This window comes from Corella eumyota, chromosome 2 (genome assembly GCF_963082875.1).
Source record: "Corella eumyota chromosome 2, kaCorEumy4.1, whole genome shotgun sequence".
Taxonomy (NCBI): Eukaryota; Metazoa; Chordata; class Ascidiacea; order Phlebobranchia; family Corellidae; genus Corella; species Corella eumyota.
This window is the reverse complement of record NC_137491.1, coordinates 9,518,186-9,540,658: the sequence shown is the minus strand read 5'-3', so window position 1 is coordinate 9,540,658 and position 22,473 is coordinate 9,518,186. Positions and strand designations below refer to the sequence as shown.

General features: G+C 28.5%; 3 protein-coding genes across 3 annotated transcripts; 1 reads left to right on the top strand and 2 right to left on the bottom strand.

The window, feature by feature from the left end:
* Positions 1-1,379: 1,379 nt before the first annotated feature.
* LOC145742082 (uncharacterized) lies at positions 1,380-4,030 on the bottom strand. Its single transcript, XM_082559833.1, has one exon. The coding sequence runs from the start codon at positions 3,972-3,974 to the stop codon at positions 2,238-2,240; it is 1,737 nt and encodes a 578-aa protein (XP_082415959.1). The 5' UTR covers positions 3,975-4,030; the 3' UTR covers positions 1,380-2,237.
* A 10,152-nt stretch (positions 4,031-14,182) lies between these two features.
* LOC145743418 (gamma-interferon-inducible lysosomal thiol reductase-like) lies at positions 14,183-16,323 on the top strand. Its single transcript, XM_082561373.1, has 8 exons — positions 14,183-14,332; positions 14,413-14,610; positions 15,140-15,214; positions 15,280-15,381; positions 15,441-15,590; positions 15,667-15,735; positions 15,963-16,034; positions 16,184-16,323. Exons 1-7 carry the CDS (start codon positions 14,222-14,224, stop codon positions 16,026-16,028), a joined length of 771 nt encoding a protein of 256 aa, XP_082417499.1. The 5' UTR covers positions 14,183-14,221; the 3' UTR covers positions 16,029-16,034; positions 16,184-16,323.
* A 224-nt stretch (positions 16,324-16,547) lies between these two features.
* LOC145742335 (gamma-interferon-inducible lysosomal thiol reductase-like) lies at positions 16,548-19,166 on the bottom strand. The gene is made up of 7 exons (XM_082560117.1): positions 19,056-19,166; positions 18,484-18,675; positions 18,159-18,233; positions 17,434-17,535; positions 17,029-17,178; positions 16,828-16,896; positions 16,548-16,634 (listed from the first exon to the last, which is right to left on the bottom strand). Exons 1-7 carry the CDS (start codon positions 19,164-19,166, stop codon positions 16,548-16,550), a joined length of 786 nt encoding a protein of 261 aa, XP_082416243.1.
* Positions 19,167-22,473: the final 3,307 nt, after the last annotated feature.

Below are 22,473 nucleotides of genomic sequence, written 5' to 3'. Positions count from 1 at the left end.
TAAACTAAAAGTATTGTAGTAATTGGCACTTATATATTTACATAGAAGTCGCTTACTATGTTGAATCCGCCAACAGCATAAATTACATCTAATTTCTCTTACTTATTAGCTACAGTATCGTTAAAATTGCTCGAAATTTTGTGGCAAGACCACCTTGGTTAATCCATAGACTTACGCTAACAGGTTAGTAGACATACCCTTAAGTCTGTAACTTGATATCAAGCGCACGGTGTGCCGTGGTTTTACTAAATCGTGCCTTTATTTGTGGTCGAAAAAAATCGATTTTTTGCGGGTAACTTGGATCTTTTCAGGTGAAAGTTGTTTAGTTTATAAATGTTGCAGTTTTGTGGTTGTTAGCTTGTTGGTATAAGCTGTCTGTTTTTAATTAAATTATGTATTTATTAAGGAACATTTCGATTGGAAAACTATAAACTACTGATAGTTTAATTATATATATTTTTTATTTTCCAAAAAAATGTGTTTTTATTTTAATTATTATATCGGTAATACAATATATATATATATAGAGAGAGAAGTTTAAGCATATTTATTTAAATGTTATGTTTTGTACGCTTATACTCAACTCGGTTATTGTTTGCAATATAAAGAATAATTTTAATATAAACAACCTAAACTACTCTGCCAACAACCATTTATTATTACGTCATAATTCTACAGTCTATTTAACCTGTCGCGCGGGGTTAGGGGGCTTATAAGATCGGGGTATCAGGTTACCCCGTCTTCTGTTTCCTGTCAAACGTGGGGCCCACCCGCGCGTTTTTGCTGACCCTATTTTTAACCCATGTCGGGTCCCATTTTGACCCATAAACATGACCCACTTGTAAGGTTGTCATATTCTAATCGTTTGATCAGAATTGAATAGTTTAAAAGTGACGTCACAATTTTAAAAATAGAGTTTTTGATTTTTAAATTGTATTTAATCTAACATTATTTAAACGTCCTTTTTTGGTAATATTTTGTGATTTTGGTTTAATAGAAAGCTTTGGCACAAAATGTAATTGTGTTTTGTAATAAGATAAAAAGTTGTTTAATTTTATAAGAAATAGTTTCAATTTTTAAAAAGTTTGTCTGATCAAATAACTTTCCGCCATTTTGCTTTTCCAAAAAACTAGTTGTTAGTTTTTTTGTTAGATACTCCTTTTAAAAAAAAAAGAATTTTAATGATATTGTTCGGTTAATTATTTTCTTGTTAACTTATATTTTTTGGTAATTATAATTTTGTTTTTATTTTAGAAAAAATTGCTAGTTTTAAAAATATCACTTTCTTAATGTAAAATATCTTAAAAAGTACACAATCTTTAATGTGTATTTCGACAAAAAGTTATAAAACAAATAAATCAAAAACTAAAACGGCGGTAATCACTTAAACATTAAACAAAATTACAAGAAAATCGACAGAACTAGTTACTAAAAATTTCATAAAAGCTTAAAAATAAACACGATTAAAAATGGCTTCTTAAAATTTCTAATATCGCGGGTAGTAAGATTACAATTTAAAGATATCAGTTAAGAGAAATGGTTGTTATCAGTTTCTTAGAAATATTAAATTTATATTTGAAGCATTAACTTGATAAGAAACCCAAAAATAGTTTAATTTGGTATGCCAAAACCAAGATAAAAGGCATTGTTCATATAGAGTCTAAGCTACCCAATTAAAATTACGGCGTCCAGAAATGACTTGATCCTTTACAATTCAAATAAATGGGTCACCACCATAAAGTGCTTGACATCATTATCTCTTAATTGTAAAAGATCTACAACCAAGGGTCATTTACACAGATTGGCCGTCCTTAAAAACATGTCACATTTTGTCGCTAAATTGGACAAACTTTGTCGCTTGGATTTGACCCGTTCTATTACTGTTTATAGCCTTAAAAATATTATTATTTGTAAAAAAAATAATTGGTTAAAACGCTATATGACTTTAAAAATGATTGTGAAAAATCTATGTATAGTCATGTTTAAATACAATACAGTTTTTAGATTTGTTATAGTTGTTACTTTTTTGCAGGTTTTATTACAAGTTTTTTCGACACCTTTTTAACAAGAAATAAAACGAAAAAAGTGCATCGCAATTCACAATTTACAAAACATTAAAAATGGAACTTTTGGATTTAAAAATGTTATTAGCGAGTTGATATATCTTAGTTGTCCACCAACATAACATGCAACCTTGAACTATAGCATAGAAGTACGCTCTATAGACTTACAAACGTTTAGTTATGTATTTTTTCGCCCCAACTGTACGCCGAGTGTCCATGGAAATTGAAATGACTTAATGCTGTCTGGCCCGGGTGACCTACCATAGCGCACGGGTCGTTCGAAGGACTATGCGGGGAATATTGAAACCCGAGTCCCACAGAATGGCACGAGGTTGCCGGGACTTGATGCATTAGGGCTTCACCACCATATGTCGCCGTGCCCATTGAGCCAGCAGTGCCGTAATATGAGGGGCCAAGATGATGTGGCATTGCGCAGTGCGGGTCCTGTCCGGGTGGGGTCTGGCAGGACCCGTATCCATTGATTTGGGCAGCCTGATGTCCATTTGCCCATCCGTTATAGGAATTGTAAGAACCGATATGATACTTGGAAGGGTGAGGTACCCCGAATTGTGCGTAGGGGCTGTAATCGACTAACCCTAGCATTGCGGCTCGCGAGGGGTCTAAGATAGAAGCCCCAGGGCCTGCGGTGGGTCGGTAAGGTCGCTTCATTCTTCTTCGTCTTCTGTAATTTCCGTTTTCAAACATATCTTCGCAATTCGGATCCAGCATCCAAAAGTTTCCTTTTCTTTCTCCACCGCCTTCTCTAGGTACTTTAATAAAACATTCGTTCAAGCTAAGGTTATGCCTAATGCTGTTCTGCCAACCCTTTTTATTTTTTTCATAAAAGGGAAACTTGTCGACGATGTACTGATAAATTCCGGAGAGTGTCAGCTTTTTCTCGTGCGAGTCTCGTATAGCCATTGCTATTAAAGCAACGTAACTGTAAGGTGGTTTCTGGGTGCGACATTTCTCTGGTTCTTTTTCATTACTTTTTAGACTTATTGTCAAGTCTTTGTCTTTTTTACCGTGGTTGTTGTTGCCAGTATTTAAATTAGAATTTTTGTTAGATTCTGTTTTTGCGTTTGGGGCTAGATTTGAGATTGGTTTGACAGTCGGTTTCGATTTTGGTTTTTCTTTGTAACCGCCATTAACTGAAGTCTCCAATTTAACACATTCTTTAGCGACTTTGTTGCGCTTATTTACATTCTGTCCCTTTGACATTAAAGTCGTTGTCTTAGCGCTATCAGTTTTTTCGGCGACTCCATTTTGTAATTTTTTGGTGGCGTTCTCGGTTTGGTTTTGTGGATAAACAGAATAGGGTTTACCGGTTATTGTTGGGGTAGTTGTATACTTGCTATCATTTGTTGGCGATGTTTGGTATTCATTTTGCATCCTGTAGTAACTAGCATCCTCAGTGCTTCGCGACAAACGCGTTGTTTGTTGATTTGGTCGCTGATAAGAACATGGTGAACTCTGTAGTGATACCGACTGTCTGTTCCTAGCTTGAGAATGATTCGAAAGGTCACGTGGCGACGTCGGGAGATTCTGATTAGGTAAAATAACTGAAGGGCTCGAAACGCTCTGCGCTGTATGGTTAAAGTCCTCGCTCATAGAGTTAACTGAGTTAGGGTCGTAACTTGACGTGTACTCACTTTGCTCTATCCCCGAACTTGGATAAAGGTTGTATCTATGTTGTGACGCCATGTCTGCCAGGTGTTGGAACGGATGACGGTATCCATTGGTGACCGGTGGAGCGCCGGGTGTCACGGGGTCACTGTAGTGAGACTCTACGTGGCCGAAATAGTCGTTTCCACAAGCAGCAGTTCTATCGTCGAATGAAGCAATTTTTCCATAGTTTTGGCCGTAATGATCAGCCGAACCTGGAAAAATGATTCGTTGTCCATATTCCATTTTTATTAAAGTAAAACTTTGTTTGGTTTAAAATTTTTAAACACATAAATTTATGAATAAAATCTGCGCAAAAATAGGAATATTTAGTCAGTAATTAAAAATATGTTTTTTTTGGATAGATATTTGTTTTTAATTTAAATAATCATCTTCGGTAGAAATCAATTTTTTGCGGGAATTTTATCTGCGAATTTAGGCGATATTTTTACTTGTAAACGATCTTTAAATACAACTGTCATCTCCATCAAAGTTTTACTTTCGAACGAACGACTTATTCTGTGGCAATACACTTGAACTTAGTAATGGGTATTTTGGCACAAGTTAATAAAACGAACCGCGACAACCGAAATACAAGCGTGATATTTACAAGTAGTAAGACAAAACCACTAAGCTGATGTATTCAAAAAAAAACTAAATATTGATTTATTTAAAGAAGTATACAAAACATAAATGTTTACTAATAAAATATATAGTAAAAAAATGTTAAAACCTAAAAATATTTGTTAATATGATATCTAGGCTCTAGATTTGGCGACTTTGTTAAATATATGCCTACAAAATATTTTTATTTTAATTTATTAAAATTACCAAAACTTTTATAGATATTTGTTAATTTTTTTGCAAAATGTAAAACTAAAATTAAGAAATTTTATTCATAATTTAAAAGATTAATTTATATCTCTTTAATTCCTTTAAAGAAATTGGAAAAGTTTTTGTTTAGTTTTGGGTCATTTACGATCAAACGTAAAAGTTTAACTCAGAACTTGCGACTTTAACTTAATTGAATTTAATCAAATTACTTTTAAACTAAATACAATTTTTTAAAAAAATAATTTTAAGTTTGTGTTAGATATATGAACTACAATAAAACTATTGTTAAATTTAAACAATAGTATTTAACCATTTAATTTAACAAACTAAATGTCAAGAATAATAAAAAATGTAAATTGTGATTTAAAAAAAGTGAAATAGTTTAATTTATTTAGAAGTGTTCAGCTCAAATAACTAAATAAAAAAAGTATTATTTTTGAACAGTTTTTTTACGCATGTTACTTATGATATTTTAAAACTTAAAAAGATAAATTAAGTTAGTTATTGTATATCGAATACTAATGGAAATAAAAGTTAAAATATATGTCAAATAAACAAAACACATTATTTGTACCATAGGAAAATTGCTAAAATTGTTAAAACAGTTCTGCACAAACCTTTATTATTACATAGAACCTTTTTTAGTTAACATATTTTAAAAATCGTTTTTTTATAATGTAAATGACTTTAACACGACTTCAATTTAAATTTCAAACACTTGACCGAAGCAAACCGACTTTTATCTTTTTAAAAACTTCTTTTTGAGATTAAAATCGTTGACCGCAAATCAAATAAACAATTTTTTTAGCACTTTAACATATCCGACCGTCATGCTTAAAATTTAACCCTTTAACAACACGAATTTTCATCAAATGCATTAGACTGGATTTTGTTGTGGGCCTTGTTGTCGGCCTTAGGTTAGTTATTATCTAGTGCATCTTTTAGCGTTTATGGTCTGGCAAAATTATGAGTGTTACCAGCTGTGAAACAAAAATGGCGACAAATTTTTGGTTAACTTTTGTTAAATGCATGTTTTATAAATGATATATCATTTACATTGCTTTTAGGTTTATCTTGTAAAAAAAAAGTTTAAATTATCTAGGGGGTTTAAGTTAAAAGTTAAAATACAAGCGCAATAAATCTTTTTTTTTATCATACTTTATAAAAAATTTAATTTAAAAAAACGAGTATTACAATTTTAATCTATTTTGTTTGTTTTTTTGTGTCTTGTCAAAACTAGCAACAAACACCAAGTTTATTTTAGAATTTTGAAATACAACACGCACAGGTCAAACTAACTTCGCTTATGATGTCACAATGGGCCAAGTACCGGCGTAAGCCAATCACTCGTCGATCTAGAATCGTACGTGCCTTTTTACAGCAATTTTTAACTTATACACTAACGACATTAGTTTATTAGTTTTTTTGATACCCAATACCTAATGTACATTTTATTTATTTGTAAGTTAAATAAAGTATTTTAACTTTCAAATCAAAACATTTAAAATACAAAATATTCAAAAATTAAATTATTTTTTATTTACAAAAAATAATTTTAAAGTTTAAAAAAGCTAAACTATATACAAAATACAAAAATAATTTATTTAAAATAATAATCAACGAACTGTTAATATTTCGTTATGCTAAAATAGTTATAAAACAAAATTTTACCAGTAATCTAATTAAGTTGAAGATAATTAATTATTAGTTATGTAAAAAAATAAATTATGAAAAAATATATTCTTTTATATAATAAAACGTTCCATAATAAACACTATCTCTTTAATGTTATGACACTTTATATAAATACAGTTAAACAAAATGGCTTCAATAAACAAATACCATCATCTAAATTACTAATTTTAATTCTTTAAATTTAATTTTTTTAAATATTTTAATATTTATTTTTTTAACGCTAATTATAAAGTAATAGCTGGTTCTGATTCGGAAGTTTGCGTTATATTGTTAAATATTTTTTTCCGGATTTTTTTTAGTTATAAATATAGTGTTGATAATGTTTATCTGATAATGGATAAAAGCATATACATTTTTCTAATTTTGTATAATTATTTTATATAAAAACGGTGTGAAAAGTCTTGTATTAAGTTTAATTTATCTAAACTGTTATCGTTATGTAAAATATGGCTTAAAATATATAAAAAATAAATACCTCCAACAACATTGATAAAATATTAAATTAGCAAAGTTCCTTAAAACTCTAAAATCTATTTCTAACATTTAAAATTACAAGAATTCCAGTGCGAATTTTTTACAATTAAAAAGCTGCTTTTAATCAAAAAAGACAAAATTTTTTAATGATTTCAAAAAAAAATTTTCTATTTTGAATAAAAAAAATTGCGCTGCAAAACTACTTATCAATAAAAAATTTTCAAATACCAAAATTTCGATTCAAAATAATAATAAATTTCTCAAATATTATTTTTGAAATTATTAACTATATCGGCTACCTAAAGTAAATAATTGGGCCTACGTTAAAGCTAGTTAGTACTGCAACTCTATACCCTCTGTGCATCATATGACAAATAATTACATTTGCTTTATTTTTACCATATATCATTTATATCAATACCACCGTGTGCGCTGGGGTTTAAGTTACCCCCTACATAAGTAAACCGTGACCCTGATTGGTAAGGAGAGAAAAAGGGGGGCCTTAAAACTGGGTAAAAGTGATTTTGATCAAGCGTTGCATTTTCTGTTTGAGCTTACCTATCTGTCGCGAATTGATGAATGTTTTCAGTTTGTTAATATTTTATTTATTTGCTCATTTTATTAAAGTAATTTATTAAGTGTGTAAAAAACAATAACATAATATAATATCTGTGTTATTAGCTCATTATGTATTAATTTATACTGTAAAATATTAAAAAATATCAAGTAGATTAAAATAAATCATGATAAAAACACATAAGAAAAAATTAAAAAGATTAAAATTGATAACAATATTATGAGTATTTTACTTTTTTACATAACTTAAAATATTAAAATTTTTTTATTAAATAAAAATTTAGTGATTTGTTAATAATATTTTTATGTTTATTTAATTTGGACCAGTTAACAAGTAATATATTGCTATCAATTCATCAATAAAATTTGAATCTTTCAAACTTAACCATTAATCATTCAATGCTTCGACGTAAAACTGGTTTTGGTTGTGATCAGGTCACAAGAAATCGTGAAAAAAATCGATCTTCGTTGCCGGAAAAAAATGATGCGTTTTTAACTTCTTAACATTTTCAACAAGCGTAAAAAACGAAAAGGCGAGTCTGGATTAACCCTTTCACAACACAACATGTTAAATCCCTTTTAAATCTAAGTTTAAAATGCGTTTTTGTTAGTTGAAGAGTTACAAAATCGAAGTAACTGTTCATTTTCAACACTTTAGACTTAGAGTTTGATCCTACTGCGGACAGAACTTATCACAAAACGGATGCTCAATTGTGTGAACGATTTAATCGAGCGTCGGGCTGTAACTTTGTGCCCCAAAACGCTCCCCCGGCGGTGGTGGGGGTATTTTTACACCATCGAAAGCACGTACTATCTGTCGTCGGTTGTAAGCGCATATATAGGTTTTGCTGTCAGTAGGCTTAACCATAACCATGTGATTACTTTAACCGAACAGCGAGAAATAATTGAGCAATTGGTTAGCCATTTTGTTAAATTGAAAAATACATTCCCATATTTGCTGTTATAAATTATTTTAGGAATAGTTTTTTACTATATTTATTTTAACTTTATTTTAAATTTAATTTTAAACCTATAAAAAAATCTATCTATATTTTTCACTGGTACTATTTTTTTCTATTTTCTGTTTTATAAAAAAATTAAGTGTTATACTAATTTAAACCGTGTTCAATTTTGTCTATATTCTTAATCTCAAGTTCTCGACAGACATACATTTATAACAAACTTGCATATTTTGTTTAGCGACAAAACAAAAATGAAAAATCTCGCCATTCGTTCAAACTCCTTTTCGTGTAAGTCACGTGACCGCACGATACCACGTGACCCAGCGGTTGTTTCCTTATAGCGTCGTGTCAATCATTCTAATTGGCTGCGTTCTGGTTAAATTTTGATTCCGAATGCCTTTGTGGGTTAAAGGAGTAGACTGGAGTAACGAGGAATTAAGGGCGACTGTTTAAATGTAAAAACGCAGGCTACTTGTGTATTTTTACTGTAAAATGCTGTTAAAAATATCTGGTTTTGTAAACAGAGGATGGGCTATTGGACTGCCCGTAAACAACATGCGCTTGTTGGAGTTAAATGACGTAGTTTTAACCAATTAAGACGAGTTTGTTTAGTGCAGCAAATAGCCGACATCCTTATACTGACCGCAAAATACGTTTGCCAACTTTTTTGTCTCATTAAACAAATCGTGGTTTTTGGTTCTCACAGTTTGCTTTAAATCTAAAACGTTTGATAAGAAAGTTGAATTTAAGAAAATGTATTTTATTATGCTTTAGCGAAAAACAAGATTTGTTTTCTACAAAATGTTTAAAACCTTATCATTTAGCTTTTTTAATACATGGTCTATAAACTCTATATGGTCTATTTTTTGCTTTTATTGGGTTCTTAATAATTTAATCTTTATGCCATTTAGCTTGGTAATTTATCTTTTTTATATATAGGAACAATCATTGTAAAAATCTAATCGCGGTTGGAATCGAACTCTAAATTTCAACTTTATAAAAAAAAAGAAATGTTTAACTTTTGACTGCAACATTTTTATAATTGATTTGCCAATTTTTTTTAAACTTTTTCTGAAAAAAATCAATATGAAAATTTTACATTTCCTTTAAAGAGTAAATTGCCCCTTAGTTTAAGTAAGTTCAAGGTATAATCTAACTTGTATCCTTGCATGTGTTAGCTATCAGAAGTAATTCTATTGATGTTATATTGTTAAGTTACTAAGCCAAATCTTAATGAGGTATCGTCAATTAGTGTCTCGGCTAAGTAAAATTTACGTAACCTACGATAACTTTACCGCGATTTATTTACATCTTTCATTTTGTTATCGTAGGCCCAAAAATTACAAGATTACATAATTTAGTTGGTCGAATGATGTAGCTCACCCTTGCGTTTGGAACAATTGAGAATGTGCTTTAAATTATATGCTTGATTTGAAAATGGCATCACTGATTCGATTTCAGATAATTTTTTGAGTTTTCCTTTTCGTTTCCTTTTTCAACATTCCGTAGCTAAGTAGATATACTTACCAGGGATTAGCATAAAATCATTTGTAAACGTCAACATTTGTTTTGATTGTGATAACAAGTATTAAGACAAATGTAATATGACCATGTAAAAAAACAAATTTTGAAACACTAAACAAATTGTTATGAATGAAAAAAATGTGAACTTTGTTACAAAGTAAATTATTATTATAGCTGTCAACGTGTTAATAGATAAGTTATGTTATTAAATACAGTTTGTTTATTATTACAAACACCTTATATGTAAAAGTGTTACGAAAAATCTACTCCATTTAAAGCTTTTAAAACAAATAAACAATCTTTGCCAGCAACTGGTAACGAGTTTAAATGTTTACTATTTGAACTTGCGACTGATCCAATATCAGGTTACCCCGCAAAATAACAGGAATTCAAAACAACATGGGTACGACGCAGGTGCTGCCGGGGCCTAAATATACCCACATTTACCCAGCTTTGGGTAAACAATGGCTCCATTGTGTAGAACGTTCGATTTTTGCGACAATTTTTTTTTCGTTGGAAGAAAGGAGCAAAAAGTTTTGTTAACCCAAAGTGGGCGTTTTAAATGGGGTGAGACCCCGTTTTGCGGGTTTTGGGCAGGATTTAGGGGGTGATTTGGGGTCACTGAAAACTTACGCGGTGTCGTTTTTTGTTGGATCCAATTTCAGGAGTGATGATCTCAAACGCACGACCCAAATTTATTTTAAGTTCAAAAATTTTTGTTTTAAAATTTTTGTTGTTGTTTTTAAAAGAATTAAATTTTTATTTAAAAATTCGTTTTTATACAAACACGCTATCATTTATATAAAATAGTATTTATTAAAAAGTTATTTTAAATTTGTTTAGAATATTTATTAAAATTAGTGCGTAATTTTGTACAATTTTGATTCGGTTTTATAGTAATTATAGTTGCTGTTCTATAGAAAAAATTTAATTTGCTTTTGTAGCAGATAAAAATATATCTTAATTAATTTCTTAATCAAATAAATAAAGTGAAGCAGTTTTTAAATAGCATTTATCAATGCCCAGCATCTTAAAATAGCTTATATATAAACATTTAAGTCAAAATATTTATAAGAAAGTTGCAAAACCATAAATTTATTTTTTGTTTGGTTTTGAATTACTCAGTGTTTAGATAAGTCACGTGGTCTTTGTCAAGCTTGAGTGAACATAAGTAGGGGTAGCAATTATCACGTCAAAATTAAAACTCATGAAATGGCTTAGTTACATTTTTGTTAAGATAATTTGATTAATTTTAAGATAAATTCTTGTGTATCATTTATTTTAAAGTTAAAATAATCTAACATTGGCCATTTTAAACTTGTGTTGACGGCTCTATCACAAAAAATGAAGCCCTGAGTACATGTTTAATGTAAAACCAACGAACTCTATTAAAATTCAAGAGTTTTTGGCACTGAATATGCCACGAACTTGCTTCTAAATACGAACTGAAAAACTACAATGTGAATCAATGAGTTATACAGGATTGTTGCCAACTTGTTAATTAAGGTTTTGTTAGGCCGAATTTTTGCTTTAAAACTTGTTAAAACTTATACATTTGTCAGAAAATATTCTTTACAAAATAAATGAGACGAATTTTGACTGGACTTAGATTACCCCTTTAAAAAATGTAGCCTTTGCCTATTAACATGGAGTACTGATATAGATCTACGAAATTTCTATGTCAACGTACGGGTCATATAAGTCGGGAATCGGCTGGCTCTAAACCAACAAATAACTTTTTTTATATTTAAAATGTCGCTAAATGCGGTTTTACGTTTTTTGGAATAATATGAAATTGAATGGGTTATGAATGTTGATTATAAAATGTAATGATTTGCTATTAATCTACATGGTCATTCTTGATCAAAATGTTTATTTGATAATTGAATAATTTGATTTTAGATAACGTTAAAGTATTTAAACAAATTAATAAATAAAACTTTCGCTGCTCGGAGAATATAAAACTGCTGTTCTTATTAATTTATTTATTTTTTCACGGTTATGATAATTAATAATTAAACAAAAATTTTAAAGTTTTTTTGTGTTGTTGAAATTGTAATCTCCAAATTAAAATGTTTTTTTTAACAACGCGGTCTGGTTAACATGAAAGAAATTATTTAAAAAAAATTGATTAAGCCAATAATTTAAATTTAAAAGTTTTGGGTCTAAAAATGATTTATTAATTAACCTAGAAATTTATTACATGAAGTAAAAAAAACTAATATTTTTAACATATCTTTTTGGGTGCAAAAATTTTTTTTGGCAACAAATATATAAATTTGTTTTGCAAAAATAGTAAATTTCTTTTAAAGTAATTAGATTACATTTTTTATATAATGGCGGGTTCTACAAAAAAATGTTTCTATGTAATTTTTAATTCTAAGCCACAAAGAAATATAAAATTTAGAGTAACCAAAAATTTCTTTTTTTACAAATAAAAAGGTTAATGTTGGTACATTAATTTGGCTAAATTTTTTTTTCATACTTTCTTTATTTTTTAATCTAAAAAACATTTTTAAAAGATTACATAAAAATGTTTTATACAAAAAAAATATGGAGTCAAGTTATTAAAATTTTGAGTTCATTTCAAATCAAAGGAAATAAAAATGTCGATCTTAATTTATCGGCATCCAGCTCCAAATTCGAAGTCTACTGACTATGTTTACAATTCCTTCTCTACCGTTCGCCCAATAAATCGACTTTACGCGCTGGGTATCAAAAGAAAAAGACAAAAAACGTGACCCTTTTCACCGGCCCATGACCAGTTTCTCCATTACAAAAATCGCGGCTTAACAGATAGGAGTTTTTGTAAGGAATCGATTTTTCAAGGTTGTGGCGAACGTGAATATGGGATTGGTGATTCTTTTCAGAGCCGATGAGGCTAGATTTAAAATCACTTAGTTTTTTGTCGTCTATGGTGGCACGGCAAACACCTGCGCCCTGAGTACGGGTCACAGCTAGCAACATCGGTACGGTTAGGCTCGGTTAAGCCTGGTTGTACGTGAGCTATAAACATAACAATCAACCTTTATCATTGCTTACATTCCAGTCCCTTAAACACACACTTATTGACTCGGCTTGGTGTAGTTGTAAGTTTCTGCCAAGTTTGAATCGTTGTGAGTTTGAGTTGGTATCTGTGAAAGTTGTGTGCGTGTTTGTAATTGATGAAAAAATTGCTTTTAAGCTGATTTCCGGCTCTGAAAAGTTGCTGTTTAAGCTCGCTTGGCTGTCGTAGTTGACCCCTGCTATAAATACCTCGCTTGCTTGAGAATCTTTCATCGAAATTTGGACAGGAAGTCGACCTGTCAATCAAACTATTGAAATAAACGGATTCGAAAGGGATTAGGCAATAAACAAGACATTGTCGTTGACGAAAAAGAATTTCCTGTTTGTTAAAGTTTTTCGTTGGATAGTAAAAACACTGGTAATAATATCTGTTCGATGCCAACAAAAAAAACTTTTGCAAACATCCGCAGTTTACCATTGCAAATATTTGTTGTTTTTAATTAAGGCAAAAACATTTTATACAAAGCCATATTTTAGTCAAAAAGCTTTATTTTTTGTAAAGAAAGGAAAAAAGATTAGGTTCTGTAGTAAAACTGCCATCCAGCGGTTGAAACAAAACGAAAAATGCAACATAAAAAAGTTTTATTTTTTTTAATTTTTACTAGATCAAATTGTATGCAAAAAAGTACTCACTTAGGTATATTTTTAAAAAGCTGTTTTTATATCTTATTATCATAAACTTTAACGTTTGCAAACCACCTTAATAATGCTGCATTAGATCAAAGCCTAAATAAACAATGACAAGTATAAAACTTTGTCATGCAATACTACTAAAAATTAAAATATTGACAACAATATTGACAAACTTTAATAAATAATTTACATTTTGCACGTGATTGTTTTCAAGTGTATCGAATGAATTGGCAAATTTGTTGTGTCATAACTCGTGACTGGTGTTTTTGAATCTGCTCCTACAAGAGAATAAAAGAGAAGGAAAATGAGTAGACTTAAGAGAAATATGTATTAAAACGAATTTTTTTGATAGCCTTAAACGATATAACAAAAAATTAAGTAAAGTTTTGTACGCAATTTAACTCTTAGTGCTAAAGCTTAGCGTAGCCTGTTTTTTTTAAGTTTAAACAACTTTAATTTAAGTTTAAAGCAATTACTATTAGAATATAGTGCAACAGTATACGCTTATTATAAGAATGAGTAATATCCTTTACCGAATAGACAAGACCGCATCTACATATTTTCAATATTAAATAAACAAAAACATGAATTAAATATAGTGTAAAACGTAAGTATAATACTGTATTAAACCAAATAATAGCTTCTTATAACATTTACGTATTCAAATCAATTATTTTTTAAAAGTTACAGTGTACTTTTAAGGTTTTGTGTTAAACAGTAAACATTATTATGAAAGTGTTGGTTGTTAGTATTTTAATTGCTTGTACAAGTTATGCAACAGCATGTGATTTACACCCAAAACATTGGTGTGATTCAGTAGAAAATGCTATTAAATGCAATGTAAGTATTTAGTTGCTTTTGAATTTTAAAATAATCATTTTGATGCCATTATCAAGTACAATATGTTATTATATTGTTAGGTATACGAGCAATGCAAATCAATGCTCAATATGAATTTTGAAATGGACTCAACAAATGTGGTGTATGTGACCACATATTATGAATCTTTGTGCCCAGATTCGATCAATTTTATTCGACAACAGCTTAACCCAACTTGGCTTAAACTGAAAGACAGTGGCATTATGAAACTACGTGTTGTGCCATATGGAAAGTCTTGCGTAAGTAAATATAAATTCAAATACGTAAAAACCTTAAAAACTTTACCAAACTGAGGCAGTTTTTAAGTTAAGCCGTTGTTTAATTTTTGTCGGTTTTAGCGGGTAGTACTAAAATACGGGATGCGGAAAGTTGCGGGGTGCGGGAAATACCGAGGCCGTATGTATACGTTAACAAAAAAACGCTGATTGCGGAAAAGGACGGACTTTTTATACCCTTCGCTAATCTTCCCTTGTGCTTTATATTCAATTTCGCATTATTTCTTGACCCTTAAAGTTAATCCCGCATCACCCCTTAGCCCTTTAGATAAAAACAGCAATCATCCCGCAGAAAAGTACAAAAATTCCGTTCCGTCCCGCATTCCGCGAATTTTCGTTAACGTTTACATACGGTCCCGCACTATCCCGCATCCCGTACTTTAGTATTGTCCGTTTTAGCCTTTATCTATTTTATTTGTATTTTTTATAAAATTTGGGATGTATATTAAACGTGTACAAATAAAATTTAAACCAGCAACCTATACTTGTTTAGACATACGATAACCACGGTACTTATACTTTCATTTGTCAGCATGGTAAAGATGAATGCTTTGGAAATCTTATCGAGGTAAAATTTTAAATCAAATCATTTTAAAAATAAACTATATTTAAACGTGTCAAATTTTGTTACAGAATTGTTTAATAAAGTATGGTAACTCTGACCCAGAAATCTATTTCCCAGTTATACATTGCATGTCAACTGCTCCAAGTGAAGTATTGGGAAATGCTGAAAAGGTTAATTTTAAACCCACTTTGCAAAAAAAAAAAAAATTAACTTAAAATACTTTTTTTAGTGCATCTCTACAGACAAGAATTACAACTACCAGCAAATAATGCATTGTGCAAACGGGACAGAAGGAAGTGAATTAACCCACAAAAGTGGGGTCGAAACCCATGCTTTAAGCCCCTCTTTGTATTCTGTACCTTGGGTTAACATAAACGGGGTAAACACTTTTATTTTTTGAATTTTATTTTAAAACAACATTTAAATTATTAAATTTTAACTAAGTTATATTTCAGGTACACACCGATAGCAACCAAGAAAAAGCCTTAAACGATTTACTTGCATTAGTTTGTGACAGTTACACAGTAAGTTTTTGAATAAGTATATCTAAGTTGTTTTAGTAAATTTTCTCCTTGTTAAATTTAATTATATTTTACTGGTAGTTAGTCAATAAAAACACGTAAGCGTCGTTTTTATACCCATATTAATACCTGTTATAGGATTAAATACTCTATAACATTTTTTTTACCACGAGGCTACGTGCATGATAAGAAAAAAAATTTAAATTATTGATATTTTGATCAATTTTTAGGGGGCAAAACCATCTGCTTGTAATAATAAGAAATACCTGGGGTTTGATGCGAATATTATGCGATAAGTTAAGGTAAAGATTATTTTGTTTAGCATAAAGTATTTTTAACATTATGTTAAATATATTATCTGTAAATTGGTATATTACTAAGTTTGTCTTTTCTAGTTACAGTATTTAAAAATATTAAAATAACAAATTATGTATTTAAAATTATAATACAGATTTTACTGAATTCTACCTAGTCCTATGACATGGAATCACATTTGCTTTTAATTATTTATTTTTCTACCATAATTATCTTTTATATAAACATATTATATAGTCTCGAATCAGCATTAATATAATGAATAAAACTTCATAAATAATCTAAGTAGTATAACATTTAAAAATATCAACTAAAAATGTTAATCAAAGTTTAAGGTTAAAATAAAAACAAAAAATTAAGTTTGATTAAAAGTTGATTACATATTTCTGTATATAAAAGATTCGAACAACTACTTTGTAAAACTAATTCTACTGATATTGGTAATTCAGTCCATATACAACAAGTAAAATAATGAATTTAGTTGTAAATATTTATGTGATTTACGGTCCAATCTGGTCTGGCATATGTATCTTATCCAACGCATCATCTCTTAAGTACACACTCTTACATTCATCGGGTACATCACCCTAAAATCAAAAATGTTAAATTCAAACCCATTTCAAGAAAATATCAAGTCTAAGAGAGATATTTTAACAATATTTTAGTTCATAAATTAATCGACTATCATTAAATTTTATGTGACCTAACTTAAAAACTTCCTGTTTGAGGTTAAATTAGAGACAGCAAAAACTATAAAATTAATTGGAAAATGATTCTTACCGTGTAGGTATCACAAATTACTTTTTTGAGATCGCTGGATGCTGCTTCTTGTAACTCATCAGAGTGCATCTAAATTAAAACTCTTTGTTATTTTGTTTAATGCCTGAGCGTCAAAATTAACAAGCTAGGCGACATAGATTAATACTATATTAAGTAAGTTACATTAAGTAGTTTTCGATAGAATAAAATGTATAATCTTACATCGTTAATATTGATCCAAGGCACCCAAAATAGTGAAGGATTTAAGGCATGTGTTTCGACTCCGCTTTCCATGGTTAACTCACCACCTTCATTTCCATCTGCACATTTCTTTATCTCATCGAAATCGTAATTCTTATCGTCGGTGATACACTAAAAAATACTGGATATTGTTAAAAAAAGTTGTATTTGAAGTTTCTTTGAAAATAAAAGTTTAAGCGTTAGTATTCTCTATATGAAATTCTATATGAAAATATCTAATTTGCCAATATAATAAGTGTGTTTATTTGTTAAAATATTAGGAATACGTTTTATGAGCAATTAAAATAGGTAATAATATTCTGTTTTTTTTAATGTATTGAGGTGAAATCTTTAATGTTATTTTTTTCAAGTTAGAATTAGATTAACCTTTTCAGCATTTCCCAATACTTCGCTTGGCATAGTTGACATGCAATGTATAACTGGAAAATAGATTTCTGGGTCAAACTTGGCGTACTTTAACAAACAATTCTGTAACAAAATAGACTTTTTTTAGCAACAAAAAAAAACATAAAATAACGCTTGGTTTTTTAATACTAGAAAAATTGCAATAAATAAGTAAATATTGGTTGATTGAAATATTAAACTACTTATTAGGCCGATAATAAAAATAATTTTTAGATTGTTATTTTAATTATTTGACCCTTTTTTTATTAAGTATTTAACAAGTTGTTTTAATAACTTTGCGGTGTTTACCAAACAAGAAATATTGTTTACCGCCCCTTTGTTGGAACTGCATTAAAATTGCCAATGTTTACTTTTGTTAGGCATGTTTGCTTATTTTTGGCAAGTGATAACTTGGTGATAGCTTGAACTCTTTATTAGTTTTAACCAAATATATTTTATTACTTGTAAATATTTTTGTGCCTTTAAATTGTGATAGAGTTTATTTCTGCGTTGATGGAGGTCGTTTAGACATTAAATTTCTTGTAAATACGTAAATTAAAATCTCCCCTAAACAGTATAATAACTTTCATCAAATTTCATGTAACTCAAACTTCAAAAAAACTTCAACATATTTTATAGTTGTTTTTATGTGTTTAGCATAACATTAAAATAGATAAAATAAAGTTGTTTATTTTAATTACTTTTACCTCTATCTTATTTCCATAACATTCTTCATATCCATGTTGACAAACAAATGAATATTTACCCTTATTGTTGTAGGTCTAAAATGCAATCATAAATAAAAAAAATAACAATAATTTGTACAAAAAGGACAATATCACAAGTAAAATGTGTTCTTATGTTGAATTATTTGAGGTCATTGGCCTGTCTCAAGTTGTTTTTAATTTTTTTTTAAAATATTCACACATACATTTTTATCTGTATACTTAAACATAAAAAAAAACTAAATAAATAAATAGAGTTATGGCCAACAAGATTTTTATACAAATTTTAAAGTTATTATAGTCTTACTGATGCTTTTCCGTATGGCACTATTCGTACATTTAAAATTCCAGTGTCTTTCAGTTTAAGCCAAGTTGGGTAAAGTTGCGTCCGAATAAAATTAATCGAATCTGGGCACAAAGATTCATAATATGTTGTAACATTAACCACTTTCGTTAAATCCAAGTCAGGATACAAAAGAGACTTGCATTGCTCATAAACCTGAATAAGACAAAACAAAATTTAGTTTATATTGAATAAATGTCATTAAAAATACCTTGGTTTTAATAAATAAATGGTTTGTAATATTAATTAAACAACTATTTTCACATGGGAACATTAAACTTGCTTTCGTTATATTGTTTATGTATATTGAACGATTTATTTCCGTTTTATATTTAGTGCACATATTATTTATAAAAACAAACTAAGCAGTTTTGTTTTACTGAACGAACGCCACACAAAAAATTTTGATTAAGACATAACGTAAATTTAGTGTTTATTTTTGGGAGAAATTAGCTAAAATTTTTTAAACATATAATAATAAAAACATTATTTTGCTAATATAATTATATTTAAGATAATTTTAAAACAACTCTTACATTACATTTTGTAGCAATATCAACTGTATCACACCAATACGTTGGATGTAAATCACATGCTGCTGCACAACTTATAAACCCAACCAAAACACTAATTACTAACCACTTCATTATAACTGATTTAAACTAATATCTAAGACTAAAATTATTTTCTAAAAACAAAAAAATCCAATACTAACAAAATATAATGCGTAAGTTTGTATCATAATATAACAATAGCAAAGCTTAACTGTAAATCTAGGACGTTGAAATTTTACCTATAATTAACCGTTTAGTAATTTTTTTTTGTAAGATGACAATGCAAAAAATAACGACGAAAAACTAACACTTGCAACCCACCCTTTTAAATAAACAAATAAACTTTAATGTGTTTGTTATCTATAATGCTTCAGTTTTGTTTGCCTAGACTTTTAATGAAGATTTTTTTACTTAACCTTATGTAATTGTTTGGAAAATGCAGTTTTAACGTTGGGCTATATCTTTATTATACCAAAGTTATTCTTAACTGTTGTCTTTTATAATATATATTTTTATTACGTGAATAACGCTTATCGTAAACCTACGAACTCCGGAAGGTTTTATCATTAAGTAATTTACGACGTAATTTTTAAAGCTATTAGTTTTAGAAATAAATTAGGAAATATATTTTAAAGGTAAATGTTTTATAAAAACAATTAACTTAAGAGTGTTAGACTCTCGTTAAATGAAACGATTAAATTAATTTTATACTTTAAAACATAATATAAATAATTTAAAAAAAATATTAAATTCTATTAATCCTAAACTACAAAATATTATTAAAAAAATGATAATTTAAAATTTGTTTTTAATTTGAAAATTTAAAGAAATTTGTTTTTTAATGCATTAAAATAAAATTTAATGTGATTTGTATGATTATTTTTGCTCGGCGGTAGGCGCTCTCTAGTCAGTTTTGCAAATCAGCATATTTTTTTCAACGGAAATTAAAATTAGAGGCGTGAGTTTCTTTAATTTTTTATTACTTTAAATAATTAATACTAAAATAATAAAATCAAAAAAATTTTTAAATTTTAAAAATTTAGCAAAAATGATTTATTACCGACCTAAAAGAATAAATATTTTAATACCAATATTCCAATATTTTACTGATAAACTTTAACAAACAATATTTCAACAATTTGGCCCCAGTCTGTCCAGTTATTTCATTAAAAATCAACCCAACACTTTCCTTGTCTATCGACAATAAAAACCACATACCAAACTTATTTAGCCAAAAATAATCAGTTTCTTAATGCTAGTGGTTAACCAAAACACAAAGCATTATTCCCACGTAAAGGGAATATAAACAACCAACGGAATTGGTTGCTAACTTTGAACAAAAGACAGTTAGTTAAAAGTATTGTAAATGGTAAAGGTAGGCAAGTTACTGAATAATTAGTTTAAAATTGTAGTGATCAAAAAATTATAAAGTATAAAAAATTAATATTTAAAAAAATTGCCAATTAAATTTGTTAAATAAATACATTACAACAACGTATTTGATTATTTAAAAGCAATATACTCTTTTTCCTTTCCTGCTATATGTTTATACCCCAACGTTTCTTAACTACTACTTTGCCAAAAGAAATTGAGGCCGGCATTCTGTTCGTATTACAACTTGTTTTCACATCAAAAATCTTATTAATCGCTATGTAATACAAGCTAATTTTTGTCCAGCGATTTTGGGCTTTTGTGTATTTTTGGGGATCACAATAGTTCATTGTTACGTGTTTATGCGTCGCCTTTTTGTTTCGTTTTGTTAAAAAGAAAAGTTTTTATTTTCAAAATTGTAAGTGATGTTTTAGAATTTATTTATCTAAAGTTATGCAACAGAGTCAAAAATTCTACATATACTTTAAAACCTAGTCTTAAGTTTTTATTATACTTGTATGTATTATAAGATACATTTATTACAACTATATTGTAAGGGGTATATAATTATAGGCTTAATTAGATTATATTGATTATCGAATACCGTGTAATTTACAGAGTACGGCAAAAAAGGTAATTAGAATTTTGAACGTGTATTTTTATAGTATTATTAAAACAAATTAAAATTAATTTTTAATATATAATATTTTTCAATCTGAATATACGTTTTTATTTTCAAGTTAGCATAAATTTTATGTAGCTAAAGCAAAAAACACATTCGTAGAAGCATCTTTATTGTCATAAGTCAATATTTAAATATTGTATTAAAGTACATATATAAAAGATAAGCCAATTTAAACAGACTTATAGTTAATTTTTATGTTATACTTGAATAAGCTCCTAATGTACATTTGCTATATAGAGATAAGGTTAATTAAGTTTGAAAAGCGTTTAGTTTTTAACCATAGTTAAACATTAACAAAATCATTTTTATGTAATTTGACAAACATTATAAAAAGTGTTTTGTAATGTTATTTAGTAAGGTAATGCTTTAAAATTGCAAGAAATAGCTAAAATATATCTGTTGAATACGTATTTTTAGTTAAGTTTATAGAAGGTTAAATTACTATTGGCCTGTATATGCTATAAAGCCCTACTAATTAGTTAATACATAATTCCTAATTGAAAACTTGTAAATATGTTTTTTTTAATAAAAAAGCATAGTATATAATATATTAATACTCTTCAGTTAACGAAAAATATATTTAAAGCATAGTTTAGAGTAATTCAAACCATTATTAAAGGGTCAATACACAAGACTTGAAAGAAAGAACGAAATAACTAAAGCGTAATCGAAGTTATTTTATGTCGAATACAAAAACACACTAAATAATTGATTACCATTGACAATGGTATAGAAAAGTTTTAAATTACAATAAGCTTAGTTCTACGAGCTACTAACCGACTACTCAGTGTCAATATTTACTTAAAATTTCGCGCTCCGGTTCAAACAGTCAAATTACCAAAATGTGTAGTTATTATGCGATATTTAGCTTTCATTTTTGAAGTTGCAGTAATTTAGGCTAAATAATAACGGTTATTACTAATGCACTAGAAATTATCGATTTTAGTAATGTTGTTTAAAGGCAGTTTTTTTAGAGAGTAATTTAGGCCTAAAATTTAATTTATCATTAAAGATTTAGCTTTAGAAAAAAATCGATTTTAGTGCTTTTTTGTGACTAACGTTTGTGGCATTATATTAGTTCTCTTGTTGTACTATTGTTTGAAGGTTTAGTGAAGCGAATTTAAAAATTGTGCCGGAAAATTATTTATCAATTGACGATTTTGAAAACTGCCTAAAATGCAAGTGCATTTTTGTTTTTGTACGAAATTTGTTTGAAAGGATTAGTTTGTACAATACCAGTTTAGTTTTTAATATATATTTTTTTATAAGGATATATATATATATATATGTAGCACAAAGCAATGCTTTGAATGTAGAAAAATAAAATATAAAAAAATATTGAAA